The sequence below is a fragment of the Pollachius pollachius genome (assembly GCF_949987615.1).
Source record: "Pollachius pollachius genome assembly, chromosome: 4".
NCBI lineage: Eukaryota > Metazoa > Chordata > Actinopteri > Gadiformes > Gadidae > Pollachius > Pollachius pollachius.
This window is the reverse complement of record NC_136937.1, coordinates 12,790,853-12,808,456: the sequence shown is the minus strand read 5'-3', so window position 1 is coordinate 12,808,456 and position 17,604 is coordinate 12,790,853. Positions and strand designations below refer to the sequence as shown.

The 17,604-nt window shown below is 47.2% G+C and overlaps 2 protein-coding genes across 2 annotated transcripts; both read left to right on the top strand.

Annotated features, from left to right (window-relative positions):
- The first annotated feature begins 12 nt into the window (after positions 1-12).
- LOC307074145 (annexin A1-like) lies at positions 13-5,411 on the top strand. The gene is made up of 12 exons (XM_079734158.1): positions 13-156; positions 777-858; positions 1,199-1,301; positions 1,414-1,508; positions 1,788-1,901; positions 1,983-2,073; positions 2,349-2,485; positions 2,582-2,675; positions 3,429-3,524; positions 3,784-3,842; positions 3,955-4,077; positions 4,578-5,411. The coding sequence occupies exons 2-12, from the start codon at positions 787-789 to the stop codon at positions 4,632-4,634; spliced, it is 1,041 nt and encodes a 346-aa protein (XP_079590284.1). The 5' UTR covers positions 13-156; positions 777-786; the 3' UTR covers positions 4,635-5,411.
- Positions 5,412-5,564: 153 nt separating this feature from the next.
- slc30a5 (solute carrier family 30 member 5) lies at positions 5,565-17,346 on the top strand. Its single transcript, XM_079734644.1, has 17 exons — positions 5,565-5,752; positions 5,877-6,096; positions 6,395-6,517; positions 6,647-6,713; positions 6,937-7,022; positions 8,143-8,230; positions 8,477-8,564; positions 8,686-8,762; positions 9,212-9,382; positions 9,819-10,110; positions 10,685-10,893; positions 11,657-11,814; positions 12,380-12,509; positions 12,895-13,156; positions 14,207-14,433; positions 16,092-16,220; positions 17,049-17,346. Exons 2-17 carry the CDS (start codon positions 6,026-6,028, stop codon positions 17,217-17,219), a joined length of 2,349 nt encoding a protein of 782 aa, XP_079590770.1. The 5' UTR covers positions 5,565-5,752; positions 5,877-6,025; the 3' UTR covers positions 17,220-17,346.
- Positions 17,347-17,604: the final 258 nt, after the last annotated feature.

Here is a 17,604-nt window from a genome sequence, read left to right as displayed (position 1 = left end):
AGGACTGCCTCGCCTTCCAAAGGACTGGTTTTGCATGCGATACAACCATTTGCACCCAAACCTGCCCATCAGGTCGACGTGGGTGTAGTCAGAAACAGGCGTTGGGAAGTGAACTCCACATTCATCATCTGCTTTCTACCATTGGTCTGCCAACAGGTGAGACTTGATTATCTGAACTTTTGACACAGAAGCTCTGTTTTCCTGATATTCTTGTGTGTAACGTGTCTCTCTGTTGATGTGGTTTTAAAGTATAGCAGCCTTTAATTTATATGCAAAGCTTTCATTTTCAATTGTACAGGATTATGTTGTACTGTGCTTTGCTGTTTTCATGTCAATCCTTGTATTTAAATACTTTGAAACTGACATGTTGACCAAAAGTGCAAATCAAAGTTATCTTTGAATCTTTAAAATGATACTTGAGTGTAACAAGCTTAAAGTGTTGGATAAATTTTTGCATGTAGGCGAGGTTAATTTGAGTAAGTAAACAATGACAAAATGGAATGCACTCGTTATTAAAGTTACAGGCTACACCTGGGTCTACTCAGCTCTGCTATGTCAGGCCTACCTCTGTAGAGTGTCCATTGAAATTGAAGCCTGAAAGCCTGTTTATGGACCAGGGCAAATGGTCCATGGTCAAAGTGGGATATCTTTACTAGTTTAGCCTTCTAACCGCACCCTGGTTCATAAAAAGAGCAGACACCTTATTAACCTGTGTTTGTCCTACGATGATGTCTCTGTGAAAGGAGTCTTATTAGTCCATGTGTTTCTAACTTCAGAAAAGCCAAGATGACTTTCTTCAAGAAGTTCTTCAAAGATATCGTCAGTAAAAGGGACTCTGAGGAGGACGATTCGTTCGAAGTGAGTACCAGTTAAGATTACAAATAGAAACACAAAAAAACGAAAAAACAATCTTTAATGGAGTTTTAACCACTATGACAATGCACCTCTAACATGACAGAGAGGCATTCCGACTGGATGTGTGTATGAGGTTATGGAAAATGTCCGCCAACCCCATAGAATTTATATGAATATAAAGAAGAATTATATAAATTCTTCTTTATATTTTATATCAATTCTATGGAGTTTGTGGACATTTTAAATGCTGGTTATACCTATGTTTGGACTGTGAAAGACCGGAGCTAAATGGATGTTATTCAAGGCTAACTTAGATAGTTCTAACTTTGAACTATCTTCACAGGTGACCCATAAGAAGCCAGAGTTTCACGGAACCATCCCCCCTTACCCGAACTTCAACCCAAGGAAGGACGTTATATTCTTGGAGGAAGCCATCAACTCCAGAAGTAAGAACCACTTTCTCAAACGACTTTTGTGTCGTTTGAAAAAGAATCGCATCCATCCGGCCTGCTTCTGGATACTAGGAGACTTAATGCTTTGTTCTTTTTGCTCTTCAAGATGTGGACGAGGACACAATCATCTCAGTGCTTGTGCAGAGAAGCAATGAACAAAGGCAGGAGATCAAGAGGGTCTTCGAGGCCGACACTGGAAAGGTGACATTCCCCTCCCTGACTGATGTACACTGCTGTAGGGTGAAACAGCCGTTTAGCTAAGTCCTAGTTGATAATCTTGCGACACAATGTCTGTGCTGTTTCAGCAATAAAGGAGTTCTCTTCTATGACGCGATGTTCTTTTACACTCAATTCATCCTTCTTGATAATTGCTTTTCCTTATTAAGCATCGTGGGCCGACTGACCTATTTGGGCGGTTAACTTTCTGAGGTGCATTTTTATGTTTTTTGGTTCATATTTGTCAATGCTCTTCTGTTCCAGTCTCTGGCTGATGAGCTGAAATCTGAGCTAAGGTCCCACCTGGAAGATGTTGTTCTGGCTTTGCTCATGACACCTGCTCAGTATGATGCCTTCATAATCAGGAAAGCCACCAAGGTGAATAGCATCCAACAATAACTCGTTCTGCCTTGATCCCTCTTATCGTGTCTCTAACTGCGTTGTTGGCCTCCTGTGCAGGGTTTCGGCACGAATGAAGACGTCATCGTGGAAGTTCTTGCATCCAGGACGAATCAACAGATTCGCGAGCTTCAAGAGGCTTTTAAAGAAGGTACAGCTCTCCACTATTCAGTGTTCCCTATCTATATGTTTGGACAGCATTTTTGCAAAGGCTTGTCCTCACTTTATATCATGTTTGGATCATGTCATAGCCTTGGACTAGGTTTTCAAACAATTTTTAAATCTCGGTAAATCAAAATATGACGGAGGGCAAGAACTCAAATGGATTTTAATTAGACCGAAAATACTTGATTATTCCAAAAGATAGATCACGGATATTATGTCTCGGTGTTACTTTTATTTTCTTTAACTCACTCCCTCCCCCAGAATATGGGCAGACCATGGAAGAGGTCATCGACAGTGAAACCGACGGGGACTTTGCCTTGGCTCTGCACGCCATGTTGAAGGCCAACAAAAATGAGGGTCATATCGTAGATCTAGCACTGGCCAAAAAGGATGCGAGGGTATGCCATCTTATGTTCTCAATGTTGTCATACTTTTTTTTTTTTTTTTTTTCTTTAGGTCAGACATAATGGTCTGTTTTGTCTTTTGTTTTGCAGGAACTCTTTGAGGCAGGTGAGGAACACAAAGATATCGACATCTCGGTCTTCATCGACATCCTGACCACCCGTAGCGGGCCCCAGCTGATCCAGAGTAAGCCTTGTTTGAACATGGTTATGGTTGTTGATGAATGCAGAGGAGTTGCTGGGTGAGGGATGAACGCAAACCAAAGGAGGGACTTGAATGGCATGACCAATGACAGGCATGACCAATGATAGACATCTGCAGTTAACATGATTTGTATTATTTTGACCGGTTATGGATGACTCATAACATTCCCAGTTGTGTCTGAACACAGCTTCAGTGGATTCTACCACGCCCAGTCAAACCAGTGGATCCACTCTGAATACGGGACTATACGCAGAACACGGCTAACATGACCCAAACGTTGTTTTCGCCTTTTTCAGTGACGTTATAAATATGTCAACTGTCTCATTTCGGTCACTTGAGAATTGCATTTGAAGATTGAAATGTAAACATAAATAAATGGATACATTTTGATCTGGACAGCAGAGCAGATAGGTCTTATGAAACCATTGAAATGGCTCAGAGCAAATGGATGCTCAGCTGCAAGGGTCCTTCCTAGGTCAGGAGAGGGGCATCAAGAAGGAGCATGTGTTCAATCAAGGAAAAAATCATACTTGACCTTGTTGCATTTTTAATTGAATAATTGCAGTACCATAACACGGGACACATTCAGACATGCCAATGAACAGGCATATTGATGCCTACCACAGTATAAAATTTGATTGCAATAATTGATTGCTTTATTTGATGATCTACAATCTAAACGTTACGTGTGTGTGTGTGTGTGTGTGTGTGTGTGTGTGTGTGTGTAATCCCCAGCCTTTAAGCGTTATTCCAAGATAAGTGACGTGAACCTACCAAAGGCCCTGGACATGGAGCTGAGGGGAGACATTGAAGACTGCCTCATTGACATTGGTAAGAAAAACCCTCCGTCTCACACCAAGATACCTGATATAAACCTGCTCAATACGTTAGCTGCAGGCCAAATTGCAGCCAGTAACCAATACAAACCAGTGTTTGAATGGTATCCCGTGATACTTTACAATGTAAGACATGCCTGCCAAGGGACTAGCTATCTGGAGCTGTAGCTATACTCTGAGCTATATGGTAGTCATTTTTAAATAACCTGCTGTATTTCCTACAATGAATTAGTGTTGTATGTTTTGGCGTCTAGTGAAGTGTTCCTGGAGCAAGCCTGCTTTCTTCGCTGAAAAACTGCACAAAGCAATGGAGGTAAAGACCAATATTGACATGCTCAATAATTGTGTGCAATTATGCTTAATATTTTGGTAAACGTGAACTAGTCGAGCGACTCTTCTAACCCGTGACTGGTGCGCTCCGCCAGGGCCACGGCACCTGTGAGGACACCCTGATGAGGGTGCTAGTGGGCCGCTCCGAGGTGGACCTGAAGAAGATCATCTCCGAGTTCAAGCTGATGTACGGCAAGACCCTACAGCAGTGCATCTTGGTACGAATCTTTTTTCTTTGCTTTGCTTGTTTATGCTGCTGACACTACATCTGCCCATTATGGAGCCTACTGCACGCCCAGCTAGGAGGGATCCCTCTTATGGGTTCCTTTCCTGATAAAGAGTGTTTCCTTGCCATTTAAATGACTCTGGGTAAGGAGTGGTGGCCTGTGAAGCCCTTTGAGACTCAAACTGTGGTAAAAGGGCAAGAAGAACTGCTGCCCTGGAGATTAAAAGAAATGCAATCTGGTGTAGAATAAATTGAGTTGGCCGCTGACACGTGTTGTGGTACCAATGGTGATTGCCCTACTCGTAAAGTTTAATCAAACACACATTAAGGTTAACCAACACATTGTGAGACCCGAGTGGAACTGTTTTCAACCTGGAAAACAAAAGGTATTCAGGGCTTTTTCTAAGGGCCACACAAATAAAATTGACATTGGGACAAACCGCAGTGCTTCCTTAAATGTTTTAATCACTTTGATTATTCCGTGATTTTCAGGATGACACCAAGGGCCACTTGGAGAAGATCCTGCTGGGTTTGTGCGGACCCCAGTAGAACGCAGCTGCTGGACTACTAGTGGACGTGGATTTACTACTGATCGCTGTCATGGTCGTGTCTATTAAAAGGAAAAAATAAGCAAATGTATCTAATGCTTAAAATATCAAAAGATCTTCACTAAGATTTAATATTTAACTCATAAAAAATGTCCTGTACTTTGGTCATCTTGTTGACTCCTTATTTACCAACGTTTCCAGTGCACTTAGACTCTTCACATTATAACACAAATAAAGAGTAACTTGATGTTTTATGCAGTGTAGGTTTACCCATTTAATGCATATTCAATTCGACCTAATGGGTCAAAGTGATGGCAGTATAAACCGTGTGGCTGAATGCTTTGTCAACTGGCTATTCTGGCTGGATTATTTACTCTTCCTGACAACTGGTTACTAAACCACAACAAAGATAAAAAAATGCAAAATAAAATGCTGTTAATGTACAGCAATATGAAGTGGGCTGTTAAATACTAAAATACTCACTTGAAAGAATACTTCTCGCTGTAATTAACAATTTTCTCAAGTTCATGGCATACATTTTATGTCAATTTGATTGTTTTAAATTACATTGGTCAATAGAATATTAAACAATTTTCTAATAAATAAAGTCAGGATGTTTGTTTTTGAATTCAAGAGTTTGGCAAGGTTTAGATGGGCAGACACATTTGTTTTTTTTTATCTATGTATGTCTTTCACAATATATATATATATATATATCCGTTAGGTGTTAAATGCAGTGTTTATCAAATAGACAATTAATGCCATTCATTCTGTGTGGTTTGGTCACTTGGAAAATAAAGTAAGATTTATGCGTAAAGCTGTGCTGCTCTTTCGTCTAACTATTTATTTTACGCAAGCGCAATGGGCTGCGCAAGATTAACCTTCGCGAACACACAGTCGTGACGTGTCACGTTTCCCCGTGTCCGGAAGTCTGGCCTGACCAGCTAGATGTTGTTCTTTCAGATTTTTGTGGTGCCTCTGATTATCTTCAGCTAAAAGAAATGGTTGATTTACACAATATTTGTGTCTGTGTTTGAACTACGTAAATGCTGCCATCGGCATTCAGTTCCAAGTGTAGAGAGGACTTCTTGGGTAACATACTTGAGTTATATTCCAATGGTAAGCTAGCTCACAGCTAACAATCAGCAGCTAGATGCTGTCAAGATTAGTTGTAATATACTATATTTGCTGTAATACACTATATTAGTCTGATATTTAATTTTAAAATGATGCACGTCGGTAGAGCGACCGGAGATCAGTCGGCAGGCTCTAGAAATGTCCCTTAAGACGTCCCTGCATCGGATCTCTGGGACAGACGAGGACACTTTGTAGGATATTCTGCTTTGGTTGAAGTCCATTCCTCCCAGCTGTTCCGCTCCCAGACGAGTGAAGATGGATGAAAAGTACAGCAGCAATGTTCTCTCTAGTGGGAAACTCGGAATGGTTGAAGTGCCCAATGCCAGGTATGTTTACGACCCAGCTCAAACCTGTACTTATTACGTCGCACAATGTTATCATGAATGGGAAATGTTGACATGTCTTCCATTGTATATTCTACATTATAATATGCAGAGCCATGCATATTCAGTCAGTCATTTATGCTCAGTAGGATCGTAGCCACTATGGCAGTTGTTCCCAACCGGTATGATTGTTGCCCTGTCAAAGTAATGTCAGACTACATTCTGTTTGACTCCCAGACACGTTCTCTGAACATTCGGTCATGCATATGATTGGCTTTTCCCTGTGTTTGTCTCTCCACAGGTTAACAAGGTACATCATCTTACTGCTCATCTCCAAAGTCCTTAAAGCTGTCGGGATCTTTGAGTCGTATGACATTCTCAAAGTTGTCCATATTGTCCAGTTTATCTTCATACTGAAATTAGGGTAAGTAAGACCAGATGTAGACGATTTGTATTTGGTTGTTGATGTACTAGGTCTTCTACCCAATTAATTGACCTTGCATGTAAATTAAGATGTTTGAATTCTTACATTTATGTTTTTTCTTTCTTTCAGGAGTGCAGTGGTTTTGCTTTTCTTTCAAAAGCCTTTCTCTTCTGGAAAAGCCATTTCAAAAAGACAGGTCTGTTGAGTTAATAAGTCTCCGATAGCAACATAAAATCATTACTAATCACTGATAGACATTGAAGAATCAATGAATTGTTACATTGATCGTCTAGTTACTGACTATTTTTCCCTTTTTAAATATCTTTTGGCTATGGACAAGACGTAGGCTATGCTTATTTATGTCTAAATCTCAGTATTAATTGCCCAGTGATTCTGTTCTTCTCTTTGTCTTCTCTCAGTGGATAAAGCTACTCAAACATTCCGTCTTAGGATGCATCATCTCCTTACTGGGTTTCTTCGGACTCACGCTCTGTGGCCCGCTGAGGTAACGTTTCTGCCACCCTCACTAACCGACCTGTACTACTCTGGCTCACAAGTAGGATCTTCTAGGGATCAGAGAATAGAAGCTTCCCTGCGGTGGCACAGAAGACTTCCAATGTTTATCCCCAGAAATTGTTCAAACATGCTTTTGGCTTGGTCTGAAGAACCCATCCGTACGATTAATTTAACCGGCATTTGCTTCCCATAAGACCTTGAGATGAAGGAACCGAAGGAACCTCTGCTCTTATGTGTGTGAGGGGTGCCTGCCTAGCTTGATGGCTTGTATTAATGTTCAGTGGGTTGTTCAGTAAGATCCCACTAATTGTAGCACATTTGTAGAATAGGCTACACAAACTAGCCTAGTTTATAAGCTTTTATAATTTCTATACTATACATATATATTATTTACTATTATACGACTATACCAGTTATTCGATTTAGTTGCTTGACTGTGTGATGATGACATGTTTACTGTGTCAAGCAAAGGGAGCATTTGGTGAAGCAATAGAACTTCATCTTATTGTTATTTTTCTCCTTCATAATATTGTAAAATTATGCAACTCTTAGCAGATGGTGCCTTGTGTGGTTGAATTTTGGACTACGTCAATCGTTTGTCTTAACTGTTTAAGAATAAAGAGTAATCCGAACTTAGAACAACAAGTTCGGTCATTTATTTAAATAATAAACGTACAAACAACAAACGATACATTAAACAATCACTAATCTGAGGGTTAGTGTTACATACAATCATCTGCCCCCAAATTAAACTATAGTATTGGTTAACCAGATGGCAGTAAACTATCGATGACCTCCTTAGGATGTCATAAAGGGGGGGACGTAGCCGTGCCTTTTAAGTTGGGATCCTTGCTCCTCGACCTTCCCCATGGGGTCAGGAAAACCGGCAGATACCAACAAATTGCAGTTAGAGAAACAGAATGTGAAAATATAATTTTCCCATTACATCTTGCTAGACACTATAACTTACATCGTTATCACCTTACATATATAAGTGACATACAGTTGGGGTGAGGCCTATAAATAAATGATATTCAGTTGTCATGGTGAATGCATGCATTCCATTCCATAAGTTACCACAAGGTGATCCTCTGTTTCTTCTCCTCCAGGACATTGCTGCTGTTTGAGCACAGCGATGTGGTGGTCCTCGCTCTGCTGGCAGTGCTCTTCACCACCTCAGGGGGCGGACCCTCTAAGGTAAGACCCCATCTGTACCGTGCAGCGCTTTGAGTGCATTGTTCTAAGGAATCGCATGTATATGTTTATGTGGATGCATGGATGGTAATGCTGTTTGGATCATTGGATTCATGTTTTGTTATGTTGTCTTTAGTATGTCTGTCTTATAGTTATACAAAGCATGCCATAGGAATGGCTTGTTGTTGGGCTTTGTAGGGAACAACAAGCCATTCCTAAATGCATTCCATTGTTTTCGCCCCTTACCAGACCAGAGGTGCCGCCCTCTTCATCATCGCTGTGGTCTGCCTCCTCCTCTTCGACAACGATGACCTCATGGCCAAGATGGCGGAGCATCGTATCCTCACGCTTGTTTGATTGTCGTCGTGACTTTCTTTAAAGGCAAATCTCCAAATGATCGGTTCACTACATAATGTGCCCGTCAGTGTTGTTCTGGTGCCTTGACCGTCCCTCACCAGCCGAGGGTCACCACGACAGTGCGCTCACCCATTTCCTCTACACTGCCATCGCATTCCTTGGCGTGGCCGATCACAAGGTAAGTCTGGCGAGGAGCCTGCAAAAGTAAAGGCGTGGCCCTCACTTGGTGACGAGCGCCAAGTGCCTCAGAGAAAGCGTCCAACTTCACGCAGAGAACGGATACTTCAGTTTTCTTATGGATACGATTTGCAACATGTCAACCAAAAGATCTTGGGTCGACAAAAGAACAGGTGGACATTTTACTCCATTCCAACCCTATATAAAGATATTTCTAAAAACGACCATGCATGTGTGTATTTATTATGAGAGAACGCTTCTCCTAGAAACCCAAACCACACATAACATTTCAATTTAACCCTTGGACATGATTGTGAGTAATTCTCAAAAGCAACAAAGTACCGGCAGAGAAAAAGCCCGAGAATATTTCTCGTGCAACTTTGCGACGAACACCAAATTTTCCCTCCTTACATTTCTTCCCTCCCTCCTCCTGGTGCTGCCTCCCTCCAGGGTGGCGTGGTGCTGCTGGTGGTCTCGCTGTGTCTGAAGGTGGGCTTCCACGCCGCCTCCAGGAAGCTCTCTGTTGAGGTGGGCGGGGCCAAGCGACTCTACGCCTTGGACAACCTGGTGTCCAGCGCCGTGCTGCTGCCCTGGGTCATCGTGCTGTCGGCCACCACCGAGGTAGGCTCCGCGCTGCTCCCGGTCACCCTGCACTTCCACGCCCCCCCACGACCCGTCCTCAAAGCCTGACACGGTGTGCCAGTTGAACCGTGCAGCGTCTGAAATTGTGTGCCAGGACGAACAATCACACAATAAGTGTGTGAGAGTTGTGACTTTGTTGTGCAACCTTTGCTTGCTCGTAGCGATGGCTGTACCTGGCGTCAAGCTGAGGTATTTGAGCGGAGTGCTTGAGTAGGGGTGTTTTTATAACACGTCATGTGTGATTTTTGGAATATCTCTTTTAGGATCGTCATCATCACTAAACACATTTGAATTTCTGCTGTAAAAAGGAGTTCACTGACTCTTTAAAGGAAAACCTGTGTGAGCTAGTGCCTGGCGGCTATCCTAGCGCTATATCGATCCAAATTGAGGGTCCTGACTGTGGCGGCCTTTGCAGAGCAAGGTGGAGTCGTGGTCGGGCCTCATCCTGCCCCTGGCCCTGATCGTGTTCTCGGTGATGATCCTGGAGTTCTACGTGGAGGCGGTGTGCGCCGCCAAGATGGAGGCGCCGCGCTGCGCTCGCTACAGCACCGCCGCCCTCTTCCTCAGCGCCCTGCTGCTCGCCCACTTCTGGAGCCACCCCTTCACGGACCAGCTGCTGTCCGTCCGGACCCCCCTGCACGGCCGCGGGGGCACGGAGCACGTGCTCTCCGGGGGCGTGGTGGTCAGCGCCGTCATCTTCGTCTTGGGTCAGTACTCGGGGCCGCCTCCTCCTTCCTCTTCCTCCCCCTCCTTTTCCTCTTTAATGGTGGTTCACCAAACCACCGTGCGGTGGTTTGGTGGGGGAGTCTCAACAAAAAAAATGACTAGCAGTCAGCATCCAAATTGAGCACATGACAACCAAAGAGGCTTAACATTCTTTGGGAAAAAAAAGGTGTAAATGTAGCAACAACTCAAGCCACTAGAGGCTGCTAATGGGACGTATTTCAAAGTTCAGGTTTTATCTCATCATTTTTTTACTAAATAACTAGCCGTTCGGCCGAAACCCTTTCTGCATTATGCTATTATTTGAGTAGCAGTTAAAAAATAGCATAGAATCCCTATGTTTACATTTACATTTGGGTACATTGTTAATATACACTTTTATCCAAACTGGCTTGCAATAAGTACATTTACACAAGTACGCAATAAGGGGGGAGGCTATGCAGAGTCCAGGTGAACTCTGAACAAGTGAGTCTTGAGTGTGTTGCGGAAGCCGTTGTAACACGTTTAGGGTTCCGGGGGCACTCGAACATAATCCCTCCTCCTGTGGTCGTGCTGCAGCCTCCAGCATCCTGTCGGCGCCCTCTAGGAAGGGGCAGAAGGGCACCCTGGTGGGCTACTCTCCCGAGGGCACCCCGCTCTACAACTTCATGGGCGACGCCCTGCAGCACACCTCCCAGAGCCTCCCCCGCTTCATCAAGGAGTCCCTGAAGCAGATCCTGGAGGAGTACGACTCCCGGCAGATCTTCTACTTCCTCTGTCTCAACCTGGTAGGAATGGGGTGGCACTGCTGACGCTGGTAGAGACACGCTGGTGGAGACGCGCTGGTGGAGACACGCTGGTAGAGACACGCTGGTAGAGACACGCTGGTGGAGACACTGGTAGAGACACGCTGGTGGAGACACACTGGAACACTGGCGCTGCCCAACGTGGTAGAGACACACTGGTAGAGACATGCTGGTAGAGACACACTGGTAGAGACACGCTGGCACTGCTCACCCTGGTCTGAACGCACTGAGACTTTGCTCCCAAAATTGCTTGTTTATGTATGTGGCTCAATTAGGCCAAATTGTTTGTGGGTTTCCCAGTTCCCACAGCTGTATAGGTCTTTATCCTATGTCTCCCACACATGTCTCCTGCTGTTACACCCACAATATCCCGACACGATCATTAAAGGCCTTGCTGATTAAATGTCTTTCTAACGAGTTGGCCAGGATTTAAGGTCGCCCCTCTTAATTTGTATACAAGAACAAAGAAAATATAAACAGATTTTTTTCCACTTTGTCTTGGAAGCATAGTGCAGGCAAGCCAGACTGAAATCCGGGTTTTTCCCTGTGATTTTGCGTATTTAGTGTAAACATAAATAAACCATGCGATAAAGAAAATATGTAGACAAATGTAAAAATCCTCTCTCTCAATAGCGTGTCTACGATATAGCCCATCTGTTTGGCTCGGACGCTGACTACCCAGAATCCTCCTCCCTCAGACTTATTTAACCAGGGCCCTGCTTCGTGCGTGTTCCCCGTCCCCCAGGCCTTCACCTTCGTGGAGCTCTTCTACGGCGTGTGGACCAACAGCCTGGGCCTCATCTCGGACGGCTTCCACATGCTGTTCGACTGCTCGGCGCTGGTCCTGGGTCTGTTCGCCGCCCTCATGACCCGCTGGAAGGCCACCAAGATCTACTCCTACGGGTGGGTGGAGGACGGCGGCGGGCGGGGAGACCTGGGTCTGGGACCCCGCGCTCCCACGCTACAGGGATCTGGACTGTACAGCAAACAACCTCCCTAATCTCTAGATTGGGTCCAACATTGACGACCTTAGACTATGAACGATATGGACATAGCGTCTGTGACGTTAGCATGAGGCCTTCGATTTCACCTTATGGGCGCTGTTGTTGCTTGGAGATTATTATGGCGATCCATATTTGGCCCATCAAGGGTTGAATGATTGTCTATGGTCCAAACTCCTTATTTAATAGCTCTTTTATATGCGCTCGCAGACACAGCTTCCAGATTTGTTACCATGTCCATGGTACCAATTTCCTTTGTGTACCAGTTGGCCCTGAATAATGATCTGCGTGATTCACTGCAAGGGCTAGGAATCATACCATCATATAAAAATAAAAGGCACGCACTGTCACATCGTTTAGAAAGCAATCACGACTGCATGAGATTTAAAGCTCCTAAAAAAACCCATGTCTGATTCCCGTCCGTATGGTTTGGTTAACCCCGCTCCACCCTCCTTCCCCGCCTGCAGATACGGCCGCGTGGAGATCCTGTCTGGCTTCATCAACGGGCTGTTCCTGATGGTGATCGCCTTCTTCGTGTTCGTGGAGTCGGTGTCGCGGCTGTTCGACCCTCCCAACATCAACACGGACATGCTCACGGTAAAGGCCTCGGCTGCTCTTGCGTTCGTATCGACCGCAACGCAAGCACCAGAGGAAGGACACCAGTACATGCATTGTTTTTCAATCCGCAATCAGCAGCAGTTAGAACTTCACAAGTCAGTTGCATGTTGACATTCTAAAAACCTCACTGCAAAATATGAACCCAAATCACATATTTGTTGATTGTATATCATTTTGCGTAATTGTATATCATTTTGGTCTGTTCCACATTGTGACGTTGTAGTTGTGATTGTGTTGTACGCATACAGAGTGGCAAAACACACACACTATGAGTGAAGGCCTCTAGCTGCTGCTCCCCGCTCCGAACACACCTGTTTGTTGTACGTTTGAATCATTCTCCATCTCTCCCCCCTTCCCCCAACAGCCGGTGTCGGTGGGAGGCCTCCTCGTCAACCTTGTTGGCATCTGTGCCTTTAGCCACGCCCACTCGCACGGCGCCGCCAAGAGCTGTCCGTCAAGCGACCACGGCCACTCCCACAACGAGCACGGCCACGGGCACGCTCACGGCGGCCACGGGCACGCTCACGGCGGCCACGGGCACGCTCACGGCGGCCACGGGCACGCTCACGGAAGCCACGGGCACGCTCACGGAGGCGGGGGCGGAGGGATGAACGCCAACATGAGAGGTGATTGGTCGACACACGAACCCACCGGAAGACTTGGTGGAATCGGTTCAACCTATTGGGTGACCTTTGGCTCACCATGCTGAGAAAGAACGTTTCCAATTTTGTGTAATACAATTACTTATAGACGTGATAGCTGTGAAATGGCCCCAAACCTATGTTTTGCTTCTCTGTTATGACTCTGTTATATAATATAATAATGATCCTAAAAGTCACTTGGTATGCTCTCTAGCTGTCTGCCGGCCTGTAACACGGGGGTGTTATATGTGGGAAAGTAGAGGCGATAAGCTGTTGAGAACGGCCATCCAAGTTCATGTCACCGCACTGAGTTTAGCTTGGCAGTCGAGGAAGTCTCGGGGATAAGGAACGACTTTTGGGACGGGATGTGACAAGGTGGAACAGTCTTATTTGCATTTCACGGCTTAAGAGACATCTGTGTTTTGAGGGCCGTTGACATCGAAGAATGCGAAGGCAAGAAAAAAGGGAAAGGAGAAACACATGACCATTTATTATAATGAGTGATAATATTACGGAGAATGCAGCCCATCTTACAGGCAATCGTTTATTTAATGAACCAGTTTTTACATAAGTTAACAGTTGACAATCAAGCTTTTTAAAGGTGACATATTATACCACCATGTGAGTGTGATTAGCCGTTACAAGCCGTTTTGAAAATTGGCCTCTTCTGACATCACAAGCGGGCGTGTCCACTTAGATGTATTACGGATAGATGAGCAACTTTTTCTACAGTCAACTGGCTAGGCTGGTAGACTGATCCATCTAGATGGACACGCCCACTTGTGATGTCAGAAGAGGCAGATTTTCATAACTCATACCTGGTGGTATAATATGTCACCTTTTTAAACAACTGACAAATCAAGCTAAATAGAAATCAACAATCAAACCGGATAGGGATTCACAATCAAGCTTGTTAACAATGAACCGTCAAACTAGTTAACAGTGAGAAATCTGTCGGTGCGCCTTACGTGGAGACGCCCAACCCGATCCCCTGTGGGTGATACTAACATCCCCCCACCCTCCCCCCCCCCCCAGGTGTGTTCCTCCACGTGCTGGCGGACACGCTGGGCAGCGTGGGCGTCATCATCTCCACCCTGCTCATCAACCAGTTCGGCTGGCTGATCGCCGACCCCATCTGCTCGCTCTTCATCGCCGTGCTCATCTTCCTCAGCGTCATCCCGCTCATCAAGGACGCCTGTGAGGTGCTGGTGCTGCGGGCCCCCGCCGAGCACGAGAAGGAGCTGGACCACGCGCTGGCCAAGGTCGGGGAGGGGAGGGGAGACCAGGGGGGAGACCAGAGGGGAGACAAGGGGGGAGAACAGGGTGGGACCAGAGGGGGGACCAGAGGGGAGACCAGAGGGGAGACCAGAGGGGAGACAAGGGTGGGGGCAGGGGGGGACCAGGGGGGAGACAAGGGGGGAGGACAGGGTGGGACCAGAGGGGTGACCAGAGGGGAGACCAGAGGGGAGACCAGAGGGGAGACCAGAGGGGAGACCAGGGTGGGGGCAGGGGGGGACCAGGGGGGAGACCAGAGGGGAGACAAGGGGGGAGAACAGGGTGGGACCAGAGGGGTGACCAGAGGGGTGACCAGAGGGGAGACCAGAGGGGAGACCAGGGTGGGGGCAGGGGGGGACCAGAGGGGAGACCAGAGGGGAGACCAGGGGGGAGAACAGGGTGGGACCAGAGGGGTGACCAGAGGGGTGACCAGAGGGGAGACCAGAGGGGAGACCAGGGTGGGGGCAGGGGGGGACCAGAGGGGAGACCAGAGGGGAGACAAGGGGGGAGAACAGGGTGGGACCAGAGGGGTGACCAGAGGGGAGACAAGGGGGGAGACCAGAGGGAAGAACAGGGTGGGACCAGAGGGGAGACCAGAGGGGGGACCAGGGAGGGGCCAGAGGGGGGACCAGGGGGAGACCAGAGGGGAGACCAGAGGGGAGACCAGAGGGGAGACAAGGGGGGAGAACAGGGTGGGACCAGAGGGGTGACCAGAGGGGAGACAAGGGGGGAGACCAGAGGGAAGAACAGGGTGGGACCAGAGGGGAGACCAGAGGGGGGACCAGGGAGGGGCCAGAGGGGGGACCAGGGGGAGACCAGAGGGGAGACCAGAGGGGAGACCAGAGGGGAGAACAGGGTGCGACAGAGGGGAGAACAGAGTGGGACCAGAGGGGAGACCAGAGGGGGGACCAGAGGGGAGACCAGAGGGGGGACCAGAGGGGAGACCAGGGAGGGGCCAGAGGGGAGACCAGAGGGGGGACCAGAGGGGAGACCAGGGAGGGGCCAGAGGGGAGACCAGGGAGGGGCCTGAGGGGGGACCAGAGGGGAGACCAGGGAGGGGCCAGAGGGGAGACCAGAGGGGGGACCAGAGGGGGGACCAGAGGGGAGACCAGGGAGGGGCCAGAGGGGAGACCAGAGGGGGGGCCAGAGGGGAGACCAGAGGGGAGACCAGAGGGGGGGACCAGAGGGGGGACCAGATGGGAGACCAGGGAGGGGCCAGAGGGGTGACCAGAGGGGGGGCCAGAGGGGAGACCAGAGGGGAGACCAGAGGGGGGACCAGAGGGGGGACCAGAGGGGAGACCAGGGAGGGGGACCTAATCAGTCCCCCGACCGATTAGCTCTGCATTGCAATTGCCTCGGGAGGGTGTGGGGGGGAGATGTTTTTATGAGCACTTTGTTGTGATTGGTCGAATTTGGGCGTATGGATAACATGTGTGCGTGTGTATGACCTGCACCAAAGGTCCCAGATGTCAGGCGATCTAGTTAAATAAGGCAGATGTAATCATTTGATACGACATTACTCCCCAAGACGACATTCCCCAAGACAAAGGCGCGATATATTGAATTCCATTAGTGATCATGTTGTGTTAGAGAAGTCCTCCATCTGAGTCCTCACTGCACATCTGTTGACCCCGTCCTGCTGTAGGTGGAGAAGATCGATGGAGTCCTATCCTACCGAGACGCTCACTTCTGGAGGCACTCGGCCAGCATGGTGGCAGGGACCATTCACATCCAGGTGATGGCGGAGGTGTTGGAGCAGAGGGTCATACAGCAGGTACGGTTGATGTGCATCAGGTTCACTGTTTTAAAAGCCCTTAATGATGTAAACCCAGGATCAACCCATCGTAACTGTCTTTCCTGGCCTCACTAAAACATCCCTTACCAATATCAGTTTTGTCAAAGTCCGTGGCAAATATATGAATTGTGCCACATATGTCCTGGTTCAGTAGGAAGCATCCTAAAGGTTTTCACTTGATGGTTGGCATGTAACTTGTTCGCTTCATTTTAAAATTACCATACACCTGTACGGTATAACCACATTAATACATTTTTCAATCAGACTTTATTTGACCGCTGTCGTACGTCATTTCACAAATTTATTTTTAAGGTCCCATGACATGCCACCAGGTGTGGTGGGATTAGCAGTTACAAGTAGATGCGAAAATCTGCCCCATATGACATCACTCGTGTCCACCTAGATCTGTGCTGGATAGCTCAGTCCACCAGCCTACCCAGTGGACTGAAGTAAACATTGCTCATCTATCCAGCACAGATCTAGGTGGACACGCCCACTAGTGATGTCACATGGGGCCGATTTTCGAAACGGCTTGTAAGGCTAATCACACTCACGCCTGGAGGTATAAAAGGTCCCCTTTAAGTAATTGTTATCAAGAATTTCTTTTTTAGTTATAGTGACTCCCCATAAATAGACATACACCCAAACGTGACTTAGTTTGGGCTAGTCATGGAATGCTACCTGGTTAGGCTGCCTCTCGTCATGATGCATCTCCACAAAGAAGGTCCGTAGCAACCAGCACAGCCTCCTCGCTTATCCTCAAGCAGCTGTGAGCTACATTCTGGCTGTTTGTGTGCGGCTGCCCAGGTGACGAGCGTGCTGAAGGACGCGGGGGTGAACAACCTGTCGGTGCAGGTGGAGAAGGAGGCCTACTTCCAGCACATGTCGGGCCTGAGCAGCGGTTTCCACGAGGTGCTGGCCATGACGCAGCAGATGGAAAGCGTGCAGTGCCTGAACGACGGGACTTGTATCATGTAGCCCAGGGCACGCGGACCAAAGTACAACTCGCTTTGTTTATCTCTGAGAGTTGTTTTTTCTTTTTTCGCTCAATAAAATGTATATGTTTGTGTTTTCCTGTAAAATAAACCGAGTATACCGATTTTAACCCGCTGTTGCTGTCATTTTTATTTCATTTTTCCTACACTTTGGATTCTGTAGAGCTGAACTTTGAACTTCCTGTGTACAGATCTAGCCGCTTGTGTGCTCTGCGCTTCACAAAACAGAGCTGCATTTCTATTTGGTAGAGTGGACCGTGGCACGAACTAACCATGGCAGGCACATCACTGCTGCCACGTTACCAGAGACTGTATCTTGTCTCTACTGACTCATCGGTCTCACGGCAGAGCGGCCAGACCGTGGCATT

Excerpts from the sequence above, each read along its gene's own strand:
- slc30a5 (XM_079734644.1), top strand. The coding sequence starts at position 6,026 with ATGGATGAAAAGTACAGCAGCAATGTTCTCTCTAGTGGGAAACTCGGA. Across the intron at positions 12,510-12,894 it reads TCAACACGGACATGCTCACG|CCGGTGTCGGTGGGAGGCCT; the intron begins GTAAAGGCCTCG and ends TTCCCCCAACAG. Across the intron at positions 14,434-16,091 it reads TGGACCACGCGCTGGCCAAG|GTGGAGAAGATCGATGGAGT; the intron begins GTCGGGGAGGGG and ends GTCCTGCTGTAG.
- LOC307074145 (XM_079734158.1), top strand. The coding sequence starts at position 787 with ATGACTTTCTTCAAGAAGTTCTTCAAAGATATCGTCAGTAAAAGGGAC. Across the intron at positions 2,676-3,428 it reads CGGGCCCCAGCTGATCCAGA|CCTTTAAGCGTTATTCCAAG; the intron begins GTAAGCCTTGTT and ends TGTAATCCCCAG. Across the intron at positions 3,843-3,954 it reads AACTGCACAAAGCAATGGAG|GGCCACGGCACCTGTGAGGA; the intron begins GTAAAGACCAAT and ends GCGCTCCGCCAG.